Source organism: Electrona antarctica, assembly GCF_951216825.1.
Source record: "Electrona antarctica genome assembly, chromosome: 9".
Taxonomy (NCBI): Eukaryota; Metazoa; Chordata; class Actinopteri; order Myctophiformes; family Myctophidae; genus Electrona; species Electrona antarctica.
In genome coordinates, this window is record NC_136790.1 from 53,373,548 (window position 1) to 53,401,155 (window position 27,608).

Sequence of the window (27,608 nt, forward strand, 5' to 3'; positions counted from 1 at the left end):
GCACCGAGTGCCGCGCTATGAGCTTGTAGGTCTGCTATTTTTTAAAAATCGTGAAAATGTGGCGCAAACCTTTGGATATATATTCTTTCAGAGAGCGAACATTGTTAACTCAAATCTTTGCTTCTGGAAGGTCCCTGGAACTACATATTTTCAGATGGGGGTCGGAGGCCAATTACATATATATATTTGGGGGTCCTTGACATGAAAATGTTTGAGAACGGCTTTTTCAGAAAACTGTCAGGATTTAGAATAGAAGGCATTTGTAGAATCGTCTTCGGGTCTAACTAGAACCTCTCACATAACATAAGGACAATGTTTAGGGCTTGAAAATGTGAACTTTGCCTGCAACAACTAACATACTTGTGAAATTGTTTACATGAAACCAGAGATAGATTCATATTTAACTAAATCTAAATTAAATGCCATTTGTTTTCAAAACATCGCAGCTGTGCCTTCGAGACCTGATGGGAGAAGAGAAGTATCAAGCCTTTGCTGTGATGGTGAGACAGTTGAAATTCTTTGAGGACGTTCACTATATGCCCAAACATTAGCGGACTTTGTATAGGCAATAAATAGTATGTTGTCTGTAGACGTTTTTTTGTACCTCACTTTCCAGCACATAACAGAACATTGTGCAACTTCAAGGCTACCTATGCAACTGTTTTGAGTCATAGACTACTTATAATTCCACATACCGTGTTAGAGTACTTCTGTAAAATGGTTTATTTATGATGAAAACCAGGCATTCACAAGAATTGTATCCATGCTGTATCTTTAGAAACCACATTTCATTTGTGCAGCCTTTTGTATGTTATTATACAAAATGTAGATGTACTGTAGATATTTAATTACAATCTTTCTAATAAACATTTTAAAAAAAGAACCATGACGTTTTTCTTTTCCGTTCTCATTTTCATAACCGTTGCAACAACAGTATTGGTCTCACTCACTGGCAAGAATAGTCTTCTTAACCCATTTTGGGCGGGAATCCCTTTGTGTTTTAAGCATCGTTATGCTTTAGCTGTTGAAAAATAGCAGATCTACAAGCTCATAGCGCAGCGCTGAGCTTGTAGGTGTTTTTAACTCAAATCTTTGCTTCTGGGTAGAGTTCTCAATCTCTGCCCGAACCCGGCCCGGCCCGACATTTTCGGGTAGGGCCGGGCCCAAAATGCACGATAATTAGTCGGGCCGGGCCGAGCCTCGGGCTCTGTGATTTTCCGTGATTTTTTTATTTTTGTTTTAAATTTTATTATAACAAAAATAACAATTCTGTTGTTTGTGTAATGTATTTATTTAATATGAAGAGGGCTGAGCTGGTGAATGTTGGCGATTAACTTTTACAGTTTAGGCTATTATAATGCCTAATGTAAGTCGCTCTGGATTAAGAGCGTCTGCTAAATGCCTAAATTGTAAATTGTATTATTATACTATATGTGACTGAAGGAGGAGGAGGCGATGATCAGCAGCAGGCAGCAGCGCACCAAAGTGACAGAATAGAACGGTGGTTGTTGAACTTGCTACCGCTGGCTGGCCTCTGGTTTGCCAACCAAATGAGCTGCTTACTGCTCAGCATCAACTATATAACTTAAGTCAACTTGCCATATGCTTAAATGTTTTATAAGACCATCGATTTATCCGCAATAGCTCGTTTTGGAAACGTCGGGGCTTAACGAGACACTGCTGTCTCGTTGAACCCAGCTGGGTGAATAAGCTAAATTAGGCTACCTAATCAACAAATGCTCCTTATAACTATGAAAGCGCCTGCACGTAATATAGTTACATGATGACCAAGCAATGTTACAGTCACACTGTAGGCTACAGCTATTTGGTTTACAAATCGTATCGCAGCGCGCTGTAGCCTACAGCTATTACATTTCCCCATCGTAGCGCAGCGCGCCTCGTTGTGTGCCCACTACTGCCCAAAATAAAAGATCTGCAAGCTGTCGACAGACTCGACAGCCATCGAGCGGCATGTTGATGGTTTGTATGTCTGTTCTTTTGGTTAGGCAACGCACATTACGCGTGGTATGTGGGTTTGAGAGGCAATGATTAATGTAAACTATACAGTAACCTAGTAGATTATAGCCTGACAATTGTCATAATATTGCCAGTAGCCTATTGGACATAATTAACTGCGTCACTTCAGAGGATCGCTGCTACTTTGATTCAGAAGATGTTTACTCACCCCTGGAAATTGCTGGAAACCATTAGAATGTTGAAAATGGAACATTATCAGCCAATTAACGTGAGTTACATAAATCCTATATTTCGGCGACTATAGACTATTAGTGCGTTCTCTGACACGGTCGTCTCAATAATCCACGGCGCCGCGGCCATATAGTGGCATTTTTCTTTTTCCTTTTTTTCTCTTTTTTTTCACTCGGGCTTTTTCGGGTTTTCGGGCCTGACATTATGGTAATTGTTAGGGTCTCGGGCCGACCCAGTTAGGGTAGGGTAGGGCCTTAATTTTCAGGCCCGATGAGAACTCTACTTCTGGGGAGGTCCCTGGAACAACACATTTTCAGATGATGGGCGGAGGCATATTACATATATTTTTTGGGGTCCTTGACATGGAATATTGAGCACCACTGATACAGAAACTGTCAGGATTTAGAAGACATTTTTTAGATTTCGACGTCAGGCCTGAAGCCTCATTTATACTTCACCGTGAGACGTGTCCTATGCTGGGAAATAGCCGATCTGCAAGCTCACAGCGCATCTCTTTTGAGACGCGCTGTGAGCTTGCAGATCTGTTATTTCCGGCGTACACCTCCGGCATACGGTGAAGTATTAAATTGGGCTTTATTGCGAGGATACCCTGAAAGTTCACACATCTTTTACTTTGCAGTAAATAAAAAAGGAAATGCTACGACTACAAATCATTCACAACACTGGATGTTTATTGATAGCATGTATAATGTACGATTGACTGGCAGACGCTATAACAAAACTATATTTTCAAATGCCGTTTATTTTTTTTTAGACAAAACGGAAAATCTGTCGTTTCCATTGTAAAAAAAGAAAAGAAACTAAACAAAAGCAGCTGTACTGCCTGTCTGGGGCAGCAGACTGTTTCCGGTCGGTGAGTTTACTTGTGCTTCTTCTTCTTGAGGCTTTCCTGAGGTTTCTGGCTCACTTCCCCGCCGGTCTCTGGTAGCGTCGGCTGCCAGGGGAGAGGGTTGGTTCTGTACATGGACCACGGCGGCAGCGTCAACTACAGAAACACACAATGGAGGGGAGAGGGTTGGTTCTGTACATGGACCACGGCGGCAGCGTCAACTACACAAACACACAATGGAGGGGAGAGGGTTGGTTCTGTACATGGACCACGGCGGCAGCGTCAACTACACAAACACACAATGGAGGGGAGAGGGTTGGTTCTGTACATGGACCACGGCGGCAGCGTCAACTACACAAACACACAATGGAGGGGAGAGGGTTGGTTCTGTACATGGACCACGGCGGCAGCGTCAACTACACAAACACACAATGGAGGGGAGAGGGTTGGTTCTGTACATGGACCACGGCGGCAGCGTCAACTACAGAAACACACAATGGAGGGGAGAGGGTTGGTTCTGTACATGGACCACGGCGGCAGCGTAAACTACACAAACACACAATGGAGGGGAGAGGGTTGGTTCTGTACATGGACCACGGCGGCAGCGTCAACTACACAAACACACAATGGAGGGGAGAGGGTTGGTTCTGTACATGGACCACGGCGGCAGCGTCAACTACACAAACACACAATGGAGGGGAGAGGGTTGGTTCTGTACATGGACCACGGCGGCAGCGTCAACTACACAAACACACAATGGAGGGGAGAGGGTTGGTTCTGTACATGGACCACGGCGGCAGCGTCAACTACAGAAACACACAATGGAGGGGAGAGGGTTGGTTCTGTACATGGACCACGGCGGCAGCGTAAACTACACAAACACACAATGGAGGGGAGAGGGTTGGTTCTGTACATGGACCACGGCGGCAGCGTCAACTACAGAAACACACAATGGAGAGGAGAGGGTTGGTTCTGTACATGGACCACAGGGGGCAGCGTCAACTACAGAAACACACAATGGAGAGGAGAGGGTTGGTTCTGTACATGGACCACAGGGGGCAGCGTCAACTACACAAACACACAATGAGAGGGAGAGGGTTGGTTCTGTACATGGACAGAACCAACCCAGCGTCAACTACAAACACAATGAGAGGGTTGGTTCTGTACATGGACAGAACCAACCCAGCGTCAACTACAAACACAATGAGAGGGTTGGTTCTGTACATGGACCACGGGGGCAGCGTCAACTACAAACACAATGATGAATGACGTAAATGAACAATGAAAGATGATGCATGCTACTGCCAACTTCTACCAGTAGGGGGTGCTCCATTGAACCATGTCTAGGGATGTTGCAAACATACTCATTGTGCTTTGACAGGGGATTTATCAATTATTATTATTTATTTTTACTGGACAAGGTTAAGTGTAATAACAGCCTTGAGATGGTGATCCGTCTCACTCTTATCTCAAGTGATTATTTTCCTTCTGGACAAAATGTCAGTCTTAAAATGATGACAAAATCTATGAATGTTTTATTGGCATAACTCCTTTAATGCATAGAATGTAGCTTAGGCTGCTTTACACTAGTAATACATTATAGAACAATTTAAATGAACACATACATACAATATAACAAAGGTTTGTGTCATTTTATGCCAGGAGTTTAGTTTATATAGTAGTGATGCACCGAATATTCGTCCGCAGAAAATGTCTAAAAATGCATTTTCTGCCTATTCGGTTTCGGCCCGAATAGGCCGAAAATATATCACTGAATAGTTTATGCAATTAATGCATTCAAAAGTGCTGAATAAATGTTTTATGGACCCATAATAGTGATTATTATTTAAGTTAAGTTTTGCCATAATCATGTCTTTTGCCATAATCAGGTAGCTTTAAGGTACGGCCATGACAGCAATGGTAGGAAAAAAAGATATATAATATTAATAATATTCGGTATTCGATTTCGGCCAACTGTTTCCTGTATTCGGTTTCGGACAATAATTTCCCTTTCGGTGCATCCCTATTATATAGAGATATTAAATTAAAGTTAATGCTCAAAGTACTACGGCTGTAGCTGAGGAGGTGCCATCTTGGTGCATGGTTGGAGTGCACAATGTCAAGCACTTTGGCCAAAGGTGCTAAATAAATGCACAATGGACCATTTATTCATGCACTGAATCATGTGCCTCTGAATTCCTATGCGGCGTTGGAGACTACCGACTAGAGTTGCTATAATGTATCATTTCTGTCGGGCAGAAACCTATTATCTCCATATTCTAACTTTTTTCCTTAAATTAAATTGATGCATTTATATAGCGCCTTTATCCAAGGCGCTTTACATAGATTGTGCATTACATTCACACATTCATACACTGATGACAGAGGAAACCATGCAAGGCACCAACCTGCACATCAGGAGCAATTAGGGGTTCAGAGTCTTGCTCAAGGACACTTCGACACTAACTCTGGGGGAGCCCGGATTCGAACTGGGGAACCTTGCGGTTCCCATCCGGCCACTCTACCCCTGAACCACTGCCGCCACACTTTATCTGCACTAGTGGGTAGCATTATAAAGGAATGAGAACAAAATAGAAAACTCACCACACAGGACACAGCGAAACCTCCCAAAACGATATAAACCGTCCACCCAAACTGTTCAATGGCGAAGCCATAGATGAATCCAACCACCTGGAAGACAATGTTGATGTGTTGAGCTTTCAGAATAAAGACACGCATCACAGTAGTATCATTTATTTTAAAGGGAATGTTGTATTTTATTGTGTAATTACCGCTGAGAAGAGTATAATCCCCTGGAAGATCTGTTCAGCAAGCTTCTGACCTTTATAATCCTGTTACGACAGAGACAAACCAGACAGGGGAACAGGGGGGCAAATAAATCAATAAATAAAACATACAAGGTACAATTTACAATTACAATTACAATTTAGGCATTTAGCAGACGCTCTTAATCCAAGCATTTATCATGAAACATGGGTAAACTAAGAACGTAACAGTGGAATATCTATATAATGAAACTATACATATAAACTATACATATACTATACTATGCTATACATATGTACTATGACGTGCTATGACTACATACAATGCAATTATAGTGCTGTCTACATAACATGCTATAAGTCTGTATCAAATGCTATCTAAGTCTATTAGAGGTAAATACAAAGTACATGGTTAACTCCTCAATGTTCATACAAATGTAACTAAATTGAGACATTTGTACACTTGAGAGTTAAATTCACCCTTTGTCAATGTCAAGTCATACCCGTGGTTTTGTCAAGTCGCACCCATTGGTTGCCGTTTCATGGTTGGACAAAAATCCTTTCTCTGCATCCACTACCATTGAGTTAACGTGTTTTTCAGTTGCGTCGTATTGATATTCTGTATATTAAATTCTTATTTTAAACTTGGTGTCAGTAAAAAGGAACATCACAGGTGCAGCATGGTGACTGCAGGGCATATCATGTTTGGTTTTTTCCAAAAATGATGTTTTAGCAAATTCAACATAAAACAAGGCAGAACCAGGGCGGAACAAGGCAGAAAGAGCCTGCTGGTTAGTCAATGAGGCTCCAATCAGATGCCTGACAAATGGTGAATTGTGCATTTTCTTGCATTGAGGGGTGTTTGGGCTGACAAGACATGCCCAAGGACACTTGGCACCATTGGGTGTACATAGACATAAACATACAACTATTCCATTTGCACATTCATATCACGAGTCATGACCTCAATGCAAATTGCGTTTATCCTTTTGAAAACGGTGTGAACAATGTATGTATTTATTTATACATATTTTAATTAAAGAGGTCAAAGTGACATTGTTCTCAGATGGGCTCCACTGAAATCCCTTGACTCCTTCAAAACCGCTCTCAAAGGGCACCTACAGACGGCTGCAATTCGAAACTGGCCCCCGTAAAATCTGAATCCCCCCCCACCCCTTTTTCCCCTCACTGTATATGTTTCTTTTTCACCTCCTTTATGATGAATTCCTGTTCTGTTCTTTGACTATACTACTAAACTAAATTGTATTTTTTAGAAAAGTCTCCTGTGGACAAGTGGTGAAAATTAGCACATGTGCTAACACACTGTAAATGATGCATCTACAATTTGTACAACTGTGCAATGAGCAATGCAATTGTTATGTCCATATCAAATAAATAAACATAAACATATATAGAAGTGTCTATTTGTACGTCTCTAAATGTTTTGATGAATTGAACATGGTAGACCCTCTTGTAAACAAGTGTAATTGGGTCGTCCACTCACAGTCTTTGTATTGAGTTTGTGCTGAAATGTACTGTAATTCTGCAAACTGTTAATAAATATTTCAAATCAATCAATCAATCAATCAATCAAGGCATGCCCTGGGCTGGGGGTCCTTGAGCAGGTTCCAGACAGTTCCCCCAGATAAATGATTTAGTGAATGAACAAAAATATCATAGTTTCAGTGATATCTGTTGGGACATGAAACAGAAGTTATTCTGGATCAAATGACACTTATGACAGACCCGTACTGGAGCAAATAATGCATAACAATACAAATGTTCATGTGTGTGTATATATACATATGTAGACACACGGATGTAGGTATGTGTGCATGTATGCCTCTTTAAAGTGTAATGTCACTTATTTTGCTTTCACACTGGAAAAAAAAGATGAACTGAGAGGAAATCAACATGTCTTATAAAATGAAACAAATTGCCTGTAAATGAGCTTATAATGGCAATAAACAAGTACAAAAAAACAAAAGAATACAAATGTTCTTAGATTGGGGTTTCAACTTCCAGGGACTAATGAAAAGCACACTGTCTGGACTCTGGAATCCATGAAATTAAACATGGAATGGAAATCACTTGAGTCTACATGGGAGAATTAAGCAAGCAGATGGCAGATGTAAAGTGAGCATTTTGGGACGCAAACGCACTGCATTTGTAATGGTAAGTTATCTATAGGGATTGTATGTAAATGTTATTTAATCACAAATAAACCACAATCGGGGTGTGTAAACAACATCTTAGTGATATTGGAAAGACTAAAACAAACAGTGATGTGGCTTCATAGCAGCCTAGCTGCTACATGAGCAGGACTACACTAATGTACAACAGCAGGAAACACCGTTATGGCATCACAACGTCTGCATATATGTAATAATATGACGTAAATTACATAAAGTCTTACCATGTGCGTTGGGATTGAATTAAATATCGACAACATCTTTGTATCTGTCCGACAAATATTATCAATCCAACAAAAAAAGAGCCAAAAAAGATGAATTTATTGAAACGTATGCTACACTTCCGGGTTCCTAAAAGCTACGTAGAGCTTTTAGAGAAGGACCCCCGTGGGTTGTTGGTGAGCGTCATAACTGCGCCGCAAGCAGGCAGGCAGGGTGCTGCGGCGCTTTCACAGAGCTACACAACATAGGGATTGGTCTAAAGATCTACACGCAAACTAATCCTAATGCCTTGCAGTTAGTTGGAGGGGGAGAATAAGAAACATGGTATTTTACGACAGGCGAACACAGAAGATAAATAAATGCATTTTGTTATTATATTCTAAAAAAAAAAAAAAAAACGTACAGAACGTAATTATATATTTTTTAAACCAATAATATATTAATTTTATTATCTTAAAAAATATATAAATAATACAAAAATTAAATAAAATAAAATGAATGAATAAATGAAAAATGAATAAATAAAAAATAAATATACACAAACCATAACGAAAATAGCCGATCTACGTGAGCTTGTAGATCGGCTATTTTGGACGCGCGAGTGACCGCGACAAAATAAACGAGACTAACTCCTGTGTATTTCTAATCAGGCAGATGGGCGGCCGCCTAACCGACAACAACACAGGCAGCATATATAAAAACTTGTTGATGTTGAGTTGGCACTTTGGCTTTAAAACCTGCTCCAGGGCTTTGTCTATTTAAACAGGAGCTTCTTCACATTACTGACACGTCTTGTCTGTGTGTTTGTGCGAAACTTAAATTAACCCACACCTTCAGTTATATGTAATATTATTAGGTCGAGCTGGTTTTGCAGAGGTTTATTTCGTGTAGAAAAGAAAAGGGTGCATTTTAATAGAATAGCCAAGGCGGTGTGGTGTGTGTAGCGGTTTCCATTCAACACGCAAACAGAAATTAACCTGCGTCTGTTTTGTATTGTGGTTCTTCAACAACATAGTTGTACTGTACAGAACCTATGAGGACATTATTATTATTATTATCACCAGCATCATGACACTGAGGAGAGGTGAGTTGGTTTTGAGATACTTGATAAATTGATTGATTTATTAACAGTTTGCAGAATTACAGTACATTTCAAGCACAACTCAATACAAGAACTGTTAACTGTGAGTGGACGACACCATAAAGCATTACACTTGTTTACAATAGGGCCCACCATTTTCAATTCATCAAAAGAAGATGAGATACTTGATTGATTGATTGAAGTATTTATTGACAGTTTGCAGAATATAGGTACATTTCAAGCACAACTCAATACAAAAACTGTTAACTGTGAGTGAGTGGACGACACCATAAAGCATTACTTTTTTACAATAGGGTCCACCTTTTTCAATTCATCAGAACATTTCATTAGAGACGTACAAATATACACACAACATACAGATGCTGTTTGTCAATCATTGTCAGTCTATTATTAGTAGTATTATCACTATTAGTACTATTGTAAATATTATATACACACCAGCAAATTATAAGGCAATATAAAATATTTAATCTATTTGTATCCTGTTGTCTATGTCAGTGGTTCTCAAGCATTTTTGTGACTCCCAGTCAGAGACTCCAGAGGAGAAGATTGTTTTTGTTATATTTAAATAAATAAAAAATCACACCTGTGTGAAGTGACTGAGGGGCGCTCTTATCATCGGTACATCATCATACTTCATACATCACCTCATTCCGGCCAATCAGAATTTGCGTCCTCACCTTCGTCTTCAATGTTTGTTATGTAATGTTTGTGTTAGGACAAGAATCTACACTATAGCTGAATTTAGGAGGCCCTCAAAAAGCTATACATTGCTTTATAGAACTTCTAGGTCGGACTTTGCCATGTGTTAAATATGCATTTAAAGCAGCTAGTTAACGTGTGTGCCATCATCATCTCTTTCAGTGAATGTGGTGATTCTTGCACTTTTGGCTGTGGCGTTTCTGATAGTAGTTCAACGAAATCTCCTGAATCTCAACGACTTCCTGGGGAGCCGACAGAATGCAGGTAGGAGATATTCTTTCAACCTGTTCTGTGTTTTTGTTGTTTTGTAAATGAATGCCTGACTTTGTCATGCAACGGTGTCACACGCAGAAAGTTTGGACATAATGCTGCTTCCACCCAACAACAACAACAACATGTTAAATGTTTTGAAGTGTTATTTTTTATCCCACAATTTTGTAACCCATTTTTCACCCCTGTGTCAATTATCTAATGTGATCCTGGGCTCTACACACCCTCCGCCAACCTAGTCCCCATATATGGGGGACATGGGGAGAGCAACGGACTTGAACTCATGCTTCCTTCATGCATGAGTGTCCAAGTTGCTCCTTTACACCTGACAGGGGGGAGTTTCCCAGGTTGGACGTAGCGCGTGGAAGGAACACGTTATTCCAACCAGTTCCTTTCCCCTCCATCAGGCGCCCCGGCTGGCCAGGGGGAGGCAGGATTATTGCATGTTTTTTGTGAGGGTACCTACCCTAGGGGACACGGGGAGAACATGCAAACTCCACACAGAAAGGCCCTGATGACGCGGAGGAGGAAACACGCCGCCAGCACCCACAGCGTCCCGAGCGGGAATCGAACCCAGGACCTGTGTGAAGTGTGTTTTTAATATTTCTGAAAGCTCTGTATACAGGAAAATACACTGTCACCTGATTTCACTCACGGCCGAAATGTTGTGTATTTGGCTAGAATGTCTGTGTTTTATTATAATGAACACTGATGGACAGCTAAGGCTGTGTGCAGACTTCTTTTCCTGTATATGCAAACCTTTTGTCCAGCACCAGCGAGCGACTGGATGTGCAAGCCACCTGGTTTTTAAACTGAAAGCTGTTCTGTATCATGGAAATATGAATATCTTTGTGATCGTCGTCGTCTCGACCAGATGCGGTGCCAGGAATGGTTCTTCCCTTCGAGTCGGAGCTCTCCCCGATCCTCCGGGCGCAGTCTGAGGAGGAGGAGAAGGAGAGGGCGGGAGAGGAGATCCCCGTGATCCTCACCGCTGCCGAGGAGAGGCTAGGCGCTGTGGTGGCCGCCATGAACAGCATCTACCGCAACAGCAAAGCCAGTGTAGTCTTCAACATCGTGACCATGAATGACACGGTGGACCATCTGAAGTAAGTCCATACACTGTTGTCTCCACCAGGCCCAAGGCATGGGGAGAGAGTATGTTACACTGTTGTCTCCACCAGGCCCAAGGCATGGGGAGAGCGTATGTTACTGTTGTCTCCACCAGGCCCAAGGCATGGGGAGAGAGTATGTTACACTGTTGTCTCCACCAGGCCCAAGGCATGGGGAGAGAGTATGTTACACTGTTGTCTCCACCAGGCCCAAGGCATGGGGAGAGAGTATGTTTCTGTTGTTTCCACCAGGCCCAAGGCATGGGGAGAGAGTATGTTCTGTTGTCTCCACCAGGCCCAATGCATGGGGAGAGAGTATGTTCTGTTGTCTCCACCAGGCCCAAGGCATGGGGAGAGAGTATGTTCTGTTGTCTCCACCAGGCCCAAGGCATGGGGAGAGAGTATGTTCTGTTGTCTCCACCAGGCCCAAGGCATGGGGAGAGAGTATGTTCTGTTGTCTCCACCAGGCCCAAGGCATGGGGAGAGAGTATGTTCTGTTGTCTCCACTAGGCCCAAGGCATGTGGAGAGAGTATGTTCTGTTGTCTCCACCAGGCCCAAGGCATGGGGAGAGAGTATGTTCTGTTGTTTCCACCAGGCCCAAAGCATGGGGAGAGAGTATGTTCTGTTGTTTCCACTAGGCCCAAGGCATGGGGAGAGAGTATGTTCTGTTGTCTCCACTAGGCCCAAGGCATGGGGAGAGAGTATGTTACTGTTGTCTCCACCAGGCCCAAGGCATGGGGAGAGAGTATGTTCTGTTGTTTCCACCAGGCCCAAGGCATGGGGAGAGAGTATGTTCTGTTGTTTCCACTAGGCCCAAGGCATGGGGAGAGAGTATGTTCTGTTGTTTCCACCAGGCCCAAAGCATGGGGAGAGAGTATGTTCTGTTGTCTCCACCCGGCCCAAGGCATGGGGAGAGAGTATGTTACTGTTGTCTCCACCAGGCCCAAGGCATGGGGAGAGAGTATGTTTTTCCCTCCATCCGTGTGTGTGTGAGTCTGTGTAAATGGTGCATTTATATAGCGCCTTTATCCAAGGCGCTTTACATAGATTGTGCATCAATTCACCCATTCACACACACATTCATACATTGATGGCGGTGAAAACCATGCAAGGCACCAACCAGCACATCAGGAGCAATTCGGGGTTCAGAGTCTTGCTCAAGGACACTTCGACACTGCCTGGGGTCCACCTATGCTTTCTATGGCATAGGCAGCTCCCGGCAGGATCCGGCGGGAGAATCTAGACGCAGCTGCGCGACACAAGACTAATTACTTAGAGCGACATAGAGAGGGAGAGAGCAGTGCGTGTGTGTACGGGTGTGCGTGTGTGCGTCACGGCATAACTCAACTCACCTGTTATCCAACCGCATTAATTATATCATCCTATTTATATTAATCGCACCATCCGCCAACCGCGTATACCCGCGGCTAAATCCGCCATCCGCAGATCTCTAATTGCTACGTATTCCATGTATGTCAGTGAGCTGTTCTTCTAGGGACAATGTGTAAGTTCTAAGTTCCATGTATGTCAGTGAGCTGTTCTTCTAGGGACAATGTGTAAGTTGTAAGTTCCATGTATGTCAGTGAGCTGTTCTTCTAGGGACAATGTGTAAGTTGTAAGTTCCATGTAAGTCAGTGAGCTGTTCTTCTAGGGACAATGTGTAAGTTCTAAGTTCCATGTATGTCAGTGAGCTGTTCTTCTAGGGACAATGTGTAAGTTCTAAGTTCCATGTAAGTCAGTGAGCTGTTCTTCTAGGGACAATGTGTAAGTTCTAAGTTCCATGTATGTCAGTGAGCTGTTCTTCTAGGGACAATGTGTAAGTTCTAAGTTCCATGTATGTCAGTGAGCTGTTCTTCTAGGGACAATGTGTAAGTTGTAAGTTCCATGTATGTCAGTGAGCTGTTCTTCTAGGGACAATGTGTAAGTTGTAAGTTCCATGTAAGTCAGTGAGCTGTTCTTCTAGGGACAATGTGTAAGTTCTAAGTTCCATGTATGTCAGTGAGCTGTTCTTCTAGGGACAATGTGTAAGTTCTAAGTTCCATGTAAGTCAGTGAGCTGTTCTTCTAGGGACAATGTGTAAGTTGTAAGTTCCATGTATGTCAGTGAGCTGTTCTTCTAGGGACAATGTGTAAGTTCTAAGTTCCATGTAAGTCAGTGAGCTGTTCTTCTAGGGACAATGTGTAAGTTCTAAGTTCCATGTAAGTCAGTGAGCTGTTCTTCTAGGGACAATGTGTAAGTTCTAAGTTCCATGTAAGTCAGTGAGCTGTTCTTCTAGGGACAATGTGTACGTTGTAAGTTCCATGTAAGTCAGTGAGCTGTTCTTCTAGGGACAATGTGTAAGTTGTAAGTTCCATGTAAGTCAGTGAGCTGTTCTTCTAGGGACAATGTGTAAGTTGTAAGTTCCATGTATGTCAGTGAGCTGTTCTTCTAGGGACAATGTGTAAGTTCTAAGTTCCATGTAAGTCAGTGAGCTGTTCTTCTAGGGACAATGTGTACGTTGTAAGTTCCATGTAAGTCAGTGAGCTGTTCTTCTAGGGACAATGTGTAAGTTGTAAGTTCCATGTAAGTCAGTGAGCTGTTCTTCTAGGGACAATGTGTAAGTTCTAAGTTCCATGTAAGTCAGTGAGCTGTTCTTCTAGGGACAATGTGTACGTTGTAAGTCAGTGAGCTGTTCTTCTAGGGACAATGTGTAAGTTGTAAGTTCCATGTAAGTCAGTGAGCTGTTCTTCTAGGGACAATGTGTAAGTTGTAAGTTCCATGTAAGTCAGTGAGCTGTTCTTCTAGGGACAATGTGTAAGTTGTAAGTTCCATGTATGTCAGTGAGCTGTTCTTCTAGGGACAATGTGTAAGTTGTAAGTTCCATGTATGTCAGTGAGCTGTTCTTCTAGGGACAATGTGTAAGTTGTAAGTTCCATGTAAGTCAGTGAGCTGTTCTTCTAGGGACAATGTGTAAGTTGTTTCCCCTTTTCTTTACGTTTTTGTCGACGAACAGGTCGTGGCTGAGTAAGAGCACGCTGAACAACGCCAAACACAAGATTATCATCTTCGAGCCTCAAGTCCTGGACGGGAAGATCAGCAAAGAGAGCTTGGCAACCGTGAAACCGGTCAGACAATAGTTTATGCCGTCGCCTCCAGTGTTGGTTTTTGGCAGCACATTTTTATTTTAGTTTTAGTCATAGTCTCTTGAATAGTTTTCATTTATTTTTAGTCACATTTTAGTCACCTGGAATGTTTTAGTGTTTGGTCTAGTTTTGGTCGACTAAATATCATAAGATTTTAGTCGACTAAATCTACAGTTGATTTAGTCGACTAAAATGTATTTTGGTGGGCCTTGATGTTGTCATAATGACTGATTTTACACTTGCTGAAAATAGCAGATCTACAAGCTCACAACGCGTCGCAGTGCGACGCGTTGTGAGCTTGTAGATCTGCTACAGTATGATCTGCTACAGTATGATCTGCTACAGTATGACTTATACTGGATCTCTTGTCCACTAGTCCCTTCCTAACATTTTTGTCTAGTTTGTATTTGTTGACGAAATTGTCAGTATATTTAGTCTTAGTTTTAGTCATCATAGCTTCGTTTTTATTTAGCTACCATTTATTTTTCGTCAGTGAAAAAAGGTAGTCGACGAACATTTTTCGTCTTAGTTTTAGTCGACGAAATCACCACCGCTATATATAAATACTGTTTACTCACTGCTGGATCTTAACGCAGAGCGTTTTGTTTCTCTAATAATGCGTTTTGCTCTTTTGCAGTTGACGTTTGCCAGGTTCTATCTGCCCATGTACGCTCCCAACGCTGAGAAGGCCATCTATCTGGATGATGATGTCATTGTACAAGGTAGGGTCATTTCTTAGATTAACACTATGACGAAAAATGTCCGTCGACCACCTTTTATTCACTGACGAAGAGTCAAATATCCTAAATCTAAATGTTCGTCTACTACCTTTTATTCACTGACGAAGAGTCAAACATCTTAAAATCGAAATGTTCGTCTACTACCTTTTATTCACTGACGAAGAGTCAAATATCTTAAATCTAAATGTTCGTCGACCACCGTTTATTCACTGACGAAGAGTCAAATATCTTAAATCTAAATGTTCGTCTACTACCTTTTATTCACTGACGAAGAGTCAAACATCTTAAAATCAAAATGTTCGTCTACTACCTTTTATTCACTGACGAAGAGTCAAATATCTTAAACCTAAATGTCCGTCGACTACCTTTTATTCACTGACGAAGAGTAAAATATCTTAAACCTAAATGTCCGTCGACTACCTTTTATTCACTGACGAAGAGTCAAATATCTTAAACCTAAATGTTCGTCGACTACCTTTTATTCACTGACGAAGAGTCAAACATCTTAAATCTAAATGTTCGTCGACTACCTTTTATTCACTGACGAAGAGTCAAACATCTTAAATCTAAATAAGAACTGAGCTATGACGACTAAGACTAAATATAATTTGACCATTTTGTCAACAAATGAAAACTAAACTAAAATGTTAGGGAAGGATTGTGTGGAGAAGAGAGATCCAGTAGATTGAACCAAATAAATTGATTTATTTTAGTAAGTAAGTACATTTTATTTATAGAGCACATTTCACAGACATCATAGTCACAAAGTGCTTCAAAACAAAACATGTCAATGGTAGTAAAAGTAAATAATAAGAATAAAAATAATAAGAATAAAGCAAAGAAAAAGACAAAAAAAATAAGGCACTGGTAAAAATCAAGAAATCAGTACAGCACTATGTTGCAAAGGCCTGTCTAAAAAGGTGGGTCTTTAAATACTTTTTAAAAAAATCCACAGAGGCCACAGATTGCAGGTGATCCGGGAGGTTGTTCCATAACCTGGGGGTGAAACTAGCAAAGGCTCGATCACCTTTAGTTATTAATTTTGTGGGTGGAACGACCAGCAGGGCTTGGGATGAGGATCTCAGAGACCTTCTGGGAATATATGGGTGGAGTAAATCACAGATATATGGGGGTGCCTGGCCATGGAGGGTTCTGTGTGTGATGACAAGGATTTTCAAATTAATTCTATACTTTACTGGGAGCCAGTGCAAGGAAAACAGGATGGGTGTGATGTGGCAGGATCTCCTGGAGCTGGTCAGCAATCTGGCAGCAGCGTTCTGAACCAGTTGCAGACGGTCTAATGAGGATTTGGAGAGACATGTGAAAAGGGAATTACAGTAATCTAGACGTGATGATATAAATGCATGGATGATCATTTCTAACTCCGGGTGTGAAACAACAGATCTAAGTTTGGCGATATTGCGAAGGTGGAAGAAACAGGCACTGGAAACAGACTTAACATGCTTATCCAGAAGCATGGCCTGGTCTAGGATAATTCCTAAGTTTCTAGGGTTGGAGCAAATGTTAGATTTTAGTGACCCGAGGTGGTTGGAAACATCTGCAGCGACTTTATCTGGGGCAACAATCAACTGAGCCTGTCAATTAAAATACGATGGTCTACGGTGTCGAAGGCTGCACTTAGATCAAGCAACACCAGGATGGAGCAATCACCAACATCGGATGACATCATGATGTCACTTGATACTCTAAGTAGAGCTGTTTCTGTGGAGTGAATTTTACGGAAGCCTGATTGGTATTTGTCGCAGATATTGTGTTGATTTAATATGTTTGTGAGCTGATTGGCCACTGCCTTTTCCAAAACCTTAGAGATGAAAGATAGTTTTGATATTGGCCTGTAGTTTATTGGTAGGGGTTGAATGATCGCCTTTTTTAAATTAGATGGAACACGGCCGGATGTTAGTGATGAGTTTATTATAGAGAGTAGGCAGGGGCCTACAGATGAAAAGACATCCTTTAGCATTGATGTGGGCAGGACATCTAGCGGACAGGAAGATGTCTTCATCGACCTCACAAGGTCAGTCAATTCTTGCAGGGAGATGGAGGAGAAACTGCAAAGGGTTGACTGCCGGGTAAGACAAGGAGGAAGGGGGGGGTAATGCTAGCTCTTACTGTGTGCACCTTGTGTATGAAAAATAACAGAAAATCATTACAGTCTTTGTTAGAAGAGACTGGGATGGTGGGAGGGGCAGGGCTGACAATATTGTTGATTGTGTTGAACAGGATTTCTCTTGCTAGAGGCGATAATGTTGGCGAAATAAGAGGCCCGCACATCCCTGACGAGACTGTTATACTGGATTAACAGCTCCCTTAACTTGATACGGTCAGCCTGGAGCTTGTTGGCTTTCCAGAGGCGTTCAGCTTTCCGACATTTCCTTCGGAAGGAGCGAGTTGCCTCAGTTAACCAAGGGGACAGATCGGGTTTTTTTTTACTGGTTCTGCATTTAAGTTCCTTTGTAATTTATACTGATTTTATAATGTTGTGGTGATGTATTGTTCTGACTGTATTTGTGAATTGTAACCTCGGCTACATTGAAAATAAGGGCTTGCCCTCAACTGTATTTCTGAGTATAAATAAAGGTGATGATGAGTAGAACTAAAAAGACAAGTCATTTTTAGGTTTGGTTGCGCTCGGGATTTGCGCTCTCAAAATAGCAGATCTACAAGCTCCACAACCTGTACGTACCTGTACTGTTACGCGTTGTGAGCTGGTAGATCGGCTATTTTCAACATCATGCAACCATGGGTAAAATCAGCCATTACGTCTAAATCAAGGCCTGTCCAAAAAAATTTTTTTATTCAATCAAAAGACTGAAAATGTCAAAATGAACACTGCAATAAATAGATACATAAAAATACTAGTACGTGTAAAGACACCGCATGATGGCGTTTTTATTTCCACCCCCCAGGGGACATCCAGGAGCTGTATGGAACCATGTTGAAACCAGGACATGCCGCTGCCTTCTCAGACGACTGTGACTCGGCGTCTGCTAAGGGCATCATCAGAGGAGCTGGGAACCAGGTAGACAGAACACTGACTGTATATAGACAGAACAGAATACATTAACACATTTTGACCTGAGACCAGATTCTACAAATGTCTTCTAAATCATGACAGTTTTCTGAAAAACCCTATGTTTCTATGTCAGTGGTTTTCAAACATTTTCAGGTACAGGACCCCCAAAAATATATATATTTGTCCGCCGACCCCCATCTGAAAATTCAAAACGTTCGTTCTGAAATAATATATATTCAAAGGTTTGCGCCAAGCTCATAGCCAAGCTCATAGCGCGGCACCGAGTGCCGCGCTATGAGCTTGTAATTATTATGTATTATTTGTATTTGGCCATGGCCCCCCACCTAAAAAAGATAGGCTGCCACTCCAAATGAAAATGTTGTACAATGATACATGGCAGAAGTTGTGAATAAGGGTAAGACAGCCTTATCGTTGAGGCGCCCGCTGGCCTAGTGGTCCAGGCGAATGCCTCTTGCCTGACAGCGTGTCCGAGTCCCGTTCATGACGACCTTTGCTGCATGTCTCTCCCCTTCTCTCTCTCTCCCTCTTTACTGTCTTGTCTTCACTATCAATAAAGGCACACAACAAAAGCCAAAAACAAATCGTAAAAAAATTATAAAAGACTTATCCTCAGTAATCTTCAACGAAGACCTCTGTGAGAAGACGATTTCTTGTAATCTGTCCACGTTTCAGTAATGTTGGGGGAGGGGGTGGCAGGCCGGCCATCACAAATGACTAAATGGAGAACATTTGGTTCCATTTCTAGAACAACTACCTGGGCTTCCTGGACTTCAAGAAGGATTCCATAAAGAAGCTAACGATGAGAGCCAACACCTGCTCCTTCAACCCGGGCGTCATCGTGGCCAACCTGACAGAGTGGAGGAACCAGAACATCACGGCCCAGCTGGAGCACTGGATGGAGCTCAATGTCAAGTACGATAGAGCAGGGGTTCTCAACCCGTGGGTCGCGACCCTTCGGGGGGGTCGCCAAATTATTTTGGGGGGTCCCCAAATTATATTATTGTTATTTATTTTTTTGCAACTAAATGGCTGGAAAATGGAAATTAAGAGTTTACATAGTGCTTGGTGAATGCATAAACTTAATGATTATATCTGGTTTCAGTATTAATTTATGATATATTTTCTCATATGGTTATTTTTGCAGTCAGTTTGTATTGGTGGTGAGGAGGGGGGTGGGGCGGGGGTCGCGAGACATGGCCAAAGCATTTCCGGGGGTCCCGACTCCCCAGCCAAAAAGGTTGAGAAACCCTGCGATAGATACATGCGGCCAGTCTGTCTGGTGGTCAATGTCAAGTACGATAGATACATACTGTCTGTCATACAGTATGTCTGTGGTCAATGTCAAGTACGATAGATACATACTGTCTGTCATACAGTCTGTCTGTGGTCAATGGTGGTGCAATTCTTTATGTGAGTGGTTCCCAAACCTTTTCATGTCAAGGACCGCCAAATTGACACTAATTAGCCCACGGACCCCCCATTTGAAAAGATATACCAGGGACCCCCATAAGAGAAGATTTGTATGGATCTAGCAGTGATTCTCAACCCGTTTAATTTCAAGGACCCCCAGTTTGACATGCATTAGTCTATGGACTCCCATTTAATCTATCTCTGAGAGACCCCCAATTTATATTGTAAAATCAATGTTAATTTGTACAGTCTCAGAGTTACAGACCCATAAGGGTCCATATGGTTCCAAACTATCATTTAGCTGGGGACCCCCTGGAACTCCCTCAAGGACCCCTGGGGGTCCCCGGACCCCACTTTGGGAACCACTGCTTTACCCATTTAGACCTGAGGCCGATTAAAAAAAAAAAAGTCTTCTAACAGTTGTCATGTCAAGGACCCCCAGAATTATCTGTATTTGGCCGCAGACCCTCATAGCGTGGCACTGAGTGCCACGCTATGAGCTTGTAGATCTGCTATTTTGCAACAGCTGAAGTTTAAAATAATGGTTAAAGTGGTTAAAAGCTCTAAGGTGACACAGATGCGTTCCCATCCTGAGTGGGTTTTTAATGAACGTTCCATTGTGTCGCCTCCAGGGAGGATCTGTACAGCAAGACTCTGGCCGACAGCGTCACTGCTCCGCCCATGATGATCGTCTTCTACAAGCATTACTCCGCCATCGACCCCATGTGGCATGTCAGGCACCTCGGTATGTACTGTCTATATACATACATTGTAGGGCATTCACTTCTAGTCATTTTTACTAGTTGACTAGTTGCCTAGTTTACTAGTCGACTAGTTGTTTAACTACCTATTATGTAAAAAAAAAAAAAAGAAAACTGTGTACATGGTGACTATAACTATAATGTACCTGATCTTGAGGCCTACAAAATCGGGGGGAAAAAAATAAAAAATAAACTTTCTTTTTTTTCCTTATCAACTAGTCAACTAGTACCAACAAGGTCGACTAGTGGATTTACTAGTCGACTAGTTGCTTTAATACATTCATGAATCCACTTGCTGACTGGGCTGGTCAGCACATTTTGGGCAAGTGGCTATGGCTGCTTTTAGCCCAAGGAGTGCATTTTGTGCAAAACTAATGCTTGGAATGGATTCAGAATCATGAAAAAGTTTGACATGTCACATGCTACTTAAAGCAAAAGGAAAGTTTGACATGTTTGCCTGCCGTAAGGTCACAAGAAACTCCTATTAAGAAAATTGCCCAATACGAACAGCCGGTCAGCAAGTGGATTCATGAATGAATGTATATAGACAATATTTTAGGCCAATAAAGACTATATACCAAATGTCCTACTTTTCCTAACAGAAGAAGCCTGTCGGCTGCCAGACTATTAACAGTATCATGGAATGTATGCACAAAACAATGAAGAAAGAGCTAAAATGGAGATTGTTATAAAATGACAGGCAATCCTTGTTTGTTTTTGTTTTGACTTAAAGGCACTACAGGGGCAGGAAAACGCTACTCCCCCCAGTTCGTCAGAGCAGCCAAACTCCTCCACTGGAACGGACATTACAAGCCCTGGAGCGGCACGGCCTCCTTCTCCGACGTGTGGGACAAGTGGTACATCCAGGACCCCACGGGGAAGTTTAACCCCGTGAGAAAGATGCACTCTGCAGAGAAATGAAATGAGGAATGGGCTTTATCCCATTTTTTTTGACCTGAGATCAGATTCTAAAAATGTCTTCTACATCCTGACAGTTTTCTGAAAAAGCTATGTTTCACTCCACTCGGTGGCGCGCTATGAGCTTGTAGATCTGCTATTTTCCAATAGGCCTATCTCACAGCCCCCTTTCCACGCCCCCTGCCGGTAGCTAGTGGTGTCATTTAACATTAGGCATTTATACTTTTTTTTTCTCTGGAGAATCTAAGTACATTTCCTAATGTTAAAATGTCAAAGACCGATAATAATATGAAGAAAACACAATGGTATAACAACTCAAATAAGTAGAATAAACCTTACCTTTACAAAACGGTAGTTTGTGGCTTGTGAAAATACCTCTTTTTAACATGGAAGTCTATGGACCGCAGAAAAAATAACACCATTAGCTCCAAAAGGGGGCGGGGAAATGCTGTGAGATAGGCCTATAGCTAAAGCATAACGTAATGCTAACACCAAAAGGGGTTCCCGCAAAAAACAGCTAAGAGACGCCGGTCATGATTCACGCAGGACCTCTCGCCTTTTCGACTTCTCAGGGAGAAAAAAAACGCCAAGTGTGATGCGAGAAACCATTCCACATGCCCAGCCCTGTATTTGTGTCCTTATCATGTTGAAGTCATATTGTAGTCACGACACCACATGTGCTTTCAGTTCACATCCCAGTGCATTTTTATTACCTTTTTTATGTTGTATAAATTGCAGCCCACCTTTTGGTACAGTAGCCTTTAAAGGAGAATTCCATGCTAGAAGGCTTTCTTACCTTTTATTTGTAGTTGTTACGTCCCCACCAAAGAGGTCCAGGTGTTATTTTGTGCAAAAGCGCATTGTCTATTTCCCCTACCATAAGCCCTCAATGAATTGCATTGAATTGAATGGGGCTATGGGGTAATTAGCTTATTTCCATCACTCAAAACCTTATCGGCACACTTTACTACTTATTTCGATGGAAATAAACGAATTAGCACAAAAACCCAACCCCCATTGAGGGCTTATGGTAGGGGAAATAGCCAATAATGCACTTTTGCACAAAATAACACCTGGACCTCTTTGGTGGGGACGTAACGACTACAAACAAAGGTAAAGAAAGCCTTCTAGTATGGAATTCTCCTTAAAGATTCCTGTGGTCAGGGCTTCTTCATTTCTATTTCAAATGCAGAAATAAGTACATTTCAAAGCATACTGTGTACAGCTGCAATCTAGTACAGTATGTATGCTGCAGAAGACTTATGTATTTAATATTGTATGGCCCTGAACCCAACGACCAGACCAACATGTTACAGTTGCATTTCAATTTTAAATATTTAAATATAATTTTAAGCGGTTACATTTTTTTTATATTGTCGCTGTTTTTGCAGGAATTGTTAAACATTTTTACAGTTACCGTTTACAGTTCAACTCAGTCATTTGCTTATATAAATTCTCAGAATGTGGCTCACAGCATGAACTGGTATCCTTATCCCATTTTGACCTGGGAACGATTCTAAAAATGTCTTCTACATCCTGACAGTTTTCTGAAAAAGCTATGTTTCTATGTCAGTCGTTCTTTGATTTTTCAAAAATAGCAGACCTACTGCTATCTGCTATTTTTCAATAGCTAAAGCATAACAATGCTTACACCAAAAGGGGTTCCCGCCCAAAATGGGATATTTTATACTTTGTTGTACGACAACGTTGATCTACGACTACAAGTGTGACACGTTGTGAACTAGTAGATCGGCTATTTTTGCCACGCTGCATACAACTAAGTATAAATGGGGCGTTTATATCAGTGGTTCCCAAACGTTTTCGTGTCAAGGACCCCCAAATCAACATTTATTAGGCCACGGACCCCCATTTGAAAACATATGCCAGTGACCCCGATAAGGGAGGATCTTTACGGCTCTATAGCAGTGATTCCCCAGTTTCACACGCATTATGCTACGGACCCCTGATTTAATGGCATTTCTATCTCTGGGACCAAATGGACCTGTCAGGGTCCATTTGTACACTCTCAGTTACAGACCCATAAGGGTCCATTTGGTTCCTAACTATCTCTAATTGAGCTATAGGTACCCCCAAGGGCCCCCGGACCCCAGTTTGGGAACCCATGGTTTATATATGACTAACCGTTTAGTAGCAGGTGAAGTTGCAGACCTCCCTCCTGGTTGAGTGGTTGTTCCATTTAACACGTTTGCTGTGTTTGAAGTTGAATACAAAAATGTTTTCCATAAGCCTGTATTTCCATATGGATGTTTTAGAATATGTGAACCACTACCCTGAATTCTTTGTATTGACACAAGGCAAATTTGCACAACTGATTTTTTTTTAATCCCTTTTTCATCGGAATTGTTTTTAAACAAAACATTGACCTTGCTGATGTAAATATTTGTACTTTTTGTAAGGTTGATTAAATAAAATTGCACCATGTTTGAAATTCTTCAAAAATATGTTTTGAATGACATCACTGAGCTCTTTAAATCCTCAAATTGTCTGCATTTTCTCAATTCTGACCATTTTAAGTCTAATTGCGGGCTTGCTAAGGCCAGTACAACATATCCACGCAATTTATTCTGCCTATCTTTTGGGAATACCAAACGAGTCGCCCATTTACTAACTCGCTCCGGCCGTACAGCCTGGTATTCCTAAAGTAACCTAAGTAAATTATGCTTAAATGGTTAAACCTAACCAGGCTAATAACCTCAGTAAAACACTGCCAAAACCTAACCCTAAACATAACCCCAGTAAAACTATGCCTAACCCTAAACTGATTTCTATCCTCAGTAAAACAAATACAAGAACTGGAGCGGTCGGCAGAAAAGAGGGTGAGATGGCACCCATATACGGTAGTCCTTCATACTTTTAGCTAGGATCACCGTTCCAACTCTCAAAGGGTGAGCTTGCTTAGTACATGTTGGCTACCATAGTTAAGTGTCGAAGTGTCCTTGAGCAAGACACTGAACCCCTAATTGCTGCCGATGTGCTGGTTGGTGCCTTGCATGGTTTCCGCCGCCATCGGTGTATGAATGTGTGAATTGATGCACAATCTATATAAATGCACCATTTACCATTTGTATTTGACAAAATGCTTAACTCCAACACTACAATAACACTGAACACTACCAATACTTCCAGTTGCAGTAGTTTCTACTTTACTTGCAATGGCCTTTTAAAAGCTACAATCCTTAATTCCTACCCAGGATTGAACCTGGGTCTCCCTCTCAGTACTACCCCGGTTGGACACGTTATTCCAACCTCGAACCAGTTCCTTTCCCCTCCATCAGGCACCCCCGGCTGGCCAGGGGGAGGCAGTTTAGAGACCGGGATTACTTGGTCGCTTTTACTGGAGTGCCCGGATCGTCTTTCTATGCCTTGATCCCGTTTTATCTGTGGCAGCACCTTTTACAAGTTTTATTATACATTTGTACCTCCCGTGAGCACCTGTTTTCTACCCCCTGAATGTGCTAGTTGTATTAAAATCTACCATACAGGTTGGTTCGTTTTATGAATTCCATTAAGGTTAAGGATTGCAGATTCAAGCCACTTCACTCTCACCTTTCCCACAAACATCAAACTGCTACTAGGGGCATGATGGAAGCACATGCAGCAGCGGAAGCTAAACGATTAGCCCATACATTAAGGTAATAAGGAACAATTTATTACACGCTATATACAATAATCTGCATGAACATAAGTTGTAAGAAATTACCTCCGGACATCACAATGAACAGCAATAACTAGGTTACACCTGGGATGAGTCTCGCTCTTCTATCCTAGCTGCTCTAGCCTCACTCCTACAAGGTTATGTGAGGAAGGAAAGGACATCTATAATTGAAAGTTTGTTCAATCTGCGAAAGTCTTTTTTAAATGGTGTAATTGCTTACATTTTTAAAACACAGGCTCCGACAGTCTTGAAACATTACATTTCCAGAAAACCACAACAAAACATGTCGTCACAGCTGTAATTTGGGTTTTTACCTTTTAAGACGGGAACCCATTTTTGGGCTCTTGTTGCTATGTACAATACATAGCAAGTTAGCAACAGACTTTTTAGAATTGGCTTCAGGTCTAAATGGGTTAAGTGTCCTATACGATTATAGATAGGTTTACATAGTGAACAGGATAAGGAAAGCAACCGTTAAACATGTAGCAAAATCCGAGCTTGTCCATTTGATCTGAGCGCATAAAACGTGATCTATTCTACACACATGATGTACATTGATATTTTGCAAATATAAAACGTATCTAGCAGCACCACATTGCAGGTATCCTTCCCTTCTTTACTTAACCTTTTTAGGAGCGAGGATAGATGAGCTATATAGGACAGAGAAGACTTAGGACCCAGGATACAGCCTTGGCCTCAAACCACTAAATAAGGATGCAATTCAACTTGCCAAGACAGGCGGCATGGTGTGCTTACAGCACCCTACATCAGCATGGTAGACAGACCTGTGTTTGATCCTGCGTGGACATTCAGGTGATATCAGGTTAAGAGTAGGTCACGTTATTTTTTTTACAAGCACCGCACACACTTATGACCACAATTATGATGACTAACGAGTGCTCGGGCGTTAAGAGTTCAAAGGCAAAAGATCATTTGAAATCTGTGCTGAAGTCGTAGACGTCGTCTGTGGTGGCTGTGGGGAGGCTGGCATCCACAGGGGCTGGATCGACCTTCACCGTGGTTGGTTCATCTGGAGGAGAGGACGTCCATTCAATATCAAAACGTGATCAAACGTGAGCATGTGAACCTTATTCGGCCATCAATATATTATGCATTTTTCGACGGCACTCGGTGCCGCGCTATGAGCTTGTAGATCTGCTATTTTTCAATAGCTGAAGCATAATATAATGCTTAATACACCAAAAGGGGTTCCCGCCCAGAATGGGTTAAGCACCGATTACCCTCGAAACAAGGTCTAGAGCAGCAGGATCAGAAATTAAAACAGATAAGTCTTCCATGTTAGAAGTCAAGACATTTTTTGTCTTCATTTCCATGCTGGTAGCCTGCTATGCAGAAACCATGTGTCTATATAGCCCACCTGGTTAACCCATTTAGACCTGAGCTTCTAAATCATGACAGTTTTCTGAAAAACCTCATGTTTCCATGTCAGTGGTGCTCAAACTATTTCATGTCAAGGACCCCCAAATGTATATGTATTTGTCTTCCGACTCCAATCTGAAAATATGTTGTTGAACACCCATACCACCCAATGGCCACCCATACCACCCAACGGACACCCAGCCACACCACCCAGAACTCCTACAGCTCAGGTAAAGCGCTGACACACTCACCCTGTCCAGTCGTTGAGGAAGGCGGCGGCAGCCTGCTCCATGTTCACGACTCCACCCTTCTGCAGAAAGCCACGTTTCTTAGCAAAGAGGCTCAGAAACTCCAAATGGTTCCTGTAGTCTGCGATGTTGTACTGGAGGATGATCTGGAATGTACAGACGTTGAGATTAAACTCATTAGTATGGGCCTCATACAGACTGACACATACGCTTTCCCGGTTTTAAACAGCAATGTCATTTTCGATTTTAGCTGAAAAGCGAGAGCGAGTATTTACTTTGTTTTTTTTTTAAGCGAAACTTTTGAGTTCAATCTTTATCAACATTTTGAGATGGGGTCGGTGGCCAAATTCATATAATTTTGGGGGTCCTTGACATGAAAACGTTAGAGAATGTTATAGAGAATCACTGATATAGCAACATAGGTTTCAGAAGAAAAGAAATGTAGAAGACATTTGTAGAATCAGAGCCTCAGAGCCGTAGGAGAAGAGTCGCAACACGCTTTGATCTCGCCGCAAAGTGGGGTGCTATGGGCTATAGTTCCAAACATTGGAACTATCCCATTGAGACAAAGCGGGGTGCTATGGGCTATATAGTTCCAAACATTGGAACTATCCCATTGAGGCAAAGTGGGGTGCTATGGGCTATATAGTTCCAAACATTGGAACTATCCCATTGAGACAAAGCGGGGTGCTATGGGCTATATAGTTCCAAACATTGGAACTATCCCATTGAGACAAAGTGGGGTGCTATGGGCTATATAGTTCCAAACATTGGAACTATCCCATTGAGACAAAGCGGGGTGCTATGGGCTATATAGTTCCAAACATTGGAACTATACCATTGAGACAAAGCGGGG

At 41.9% G+C, this 27,608-nt stretch overlaps 4 protein-coding genes across 5 annotated transcripts in view; 2 read left to right on the forward strand and 2 right to left on the reverse strand.

The window, feature by feature from the left end:
• Positions 1 to 862, forward strand: part of nek4 (NIMA-related kinase 4) — a 28,324-nt gene extending 27,462 nt beyond the window's left edge. For both annotated transcript variants that reach the window (XM_079510267.1, XM_079510268.1), the window contains exon 16: positions 447 to 862. In XM_079510267.1, coding sequence (XP_079366393.1) covers positions 447 to 551 — 105 coding nt within the window. In that variant the 3' untranslated portion in view covers positions 552 to 862. The remainder of the gene's footprint in view (positions 1 to 446) is intronic.
• Positions 863 to 2,879: 2,017 nt separating this feature from the next.
• Positions 2,880 to 8,415, reverse strand: spcs1 (signal peptidase complex subunit 1). Its single transcript, XM_079509637.1, has 4 exons — positions 8,261 to 8,415; positions 5,851 to 5,910; positions 5,663 to 5,749; positions 2,880 to 3,214 (listed from the first exon to the last, which is right to left on the reverse strand). Exons 1-4 carry the CDS (start codon positions 8,294 to 8,296, stop codon positions 3,089 to 3,091), a joined length of 309 nt encoding a protein of 102 aa, XP_079365763.1. The 5' UTR covers positions 8,297 to 8,415; the 3' UTR covers positions 2,880 to 3,088.
• Positions 8,416 to 8,964: 549 nt separating this feature from the next.
• Positions 8,965 to 23,004, forward strand: glt8d1 (glycosyltransferase 8 domain containing 1). The gene is made up of 9 exons (XM_079511268.1): positions 8,965 to 9,342; positions 10,225 to 10,326; positions 11,207 to 11,438; positions 14,435 to 14,546; positions 15,202 to 15,286; positions 18,232 to 18,344; positions 19,105 to 19,271; positions 20,402 to 20,514; positions 21,264 to 23,004. Exons 1-9 carry the CDS (start codon positions 9,327 to 9,329, stop codon positions 21,449 to 21,451), a joined length of 1,128 nt encoding a protein of 375 aa, XP_079367394.1. The 5' UTR covers positions 8,965 to 9,326; the 3' UTR covers positions 21,452 to 23,004.
• Positions 23,005 to 25,175: 2,171 nt separating this feature from the next.
• Positions 25,176 to 27,608, reverse strand: part of gnl3 (G protein nucleolar 3) — a 35,267-nt gene continuing 32,834 nt past the window's right edge. The window contains exon 15 of the mRNA XM_079509937.1: positions 25,176 to 26,154. Coding sequence (XP_079366063.1) covers positions 26,054 to 26,154 — 101 coding nt within the window. The 3' untranslated portion in view covers positions 25,176 to 26,053. The remainder of the gene's footprint in view (positions 26,155 to 27,608) is intronic.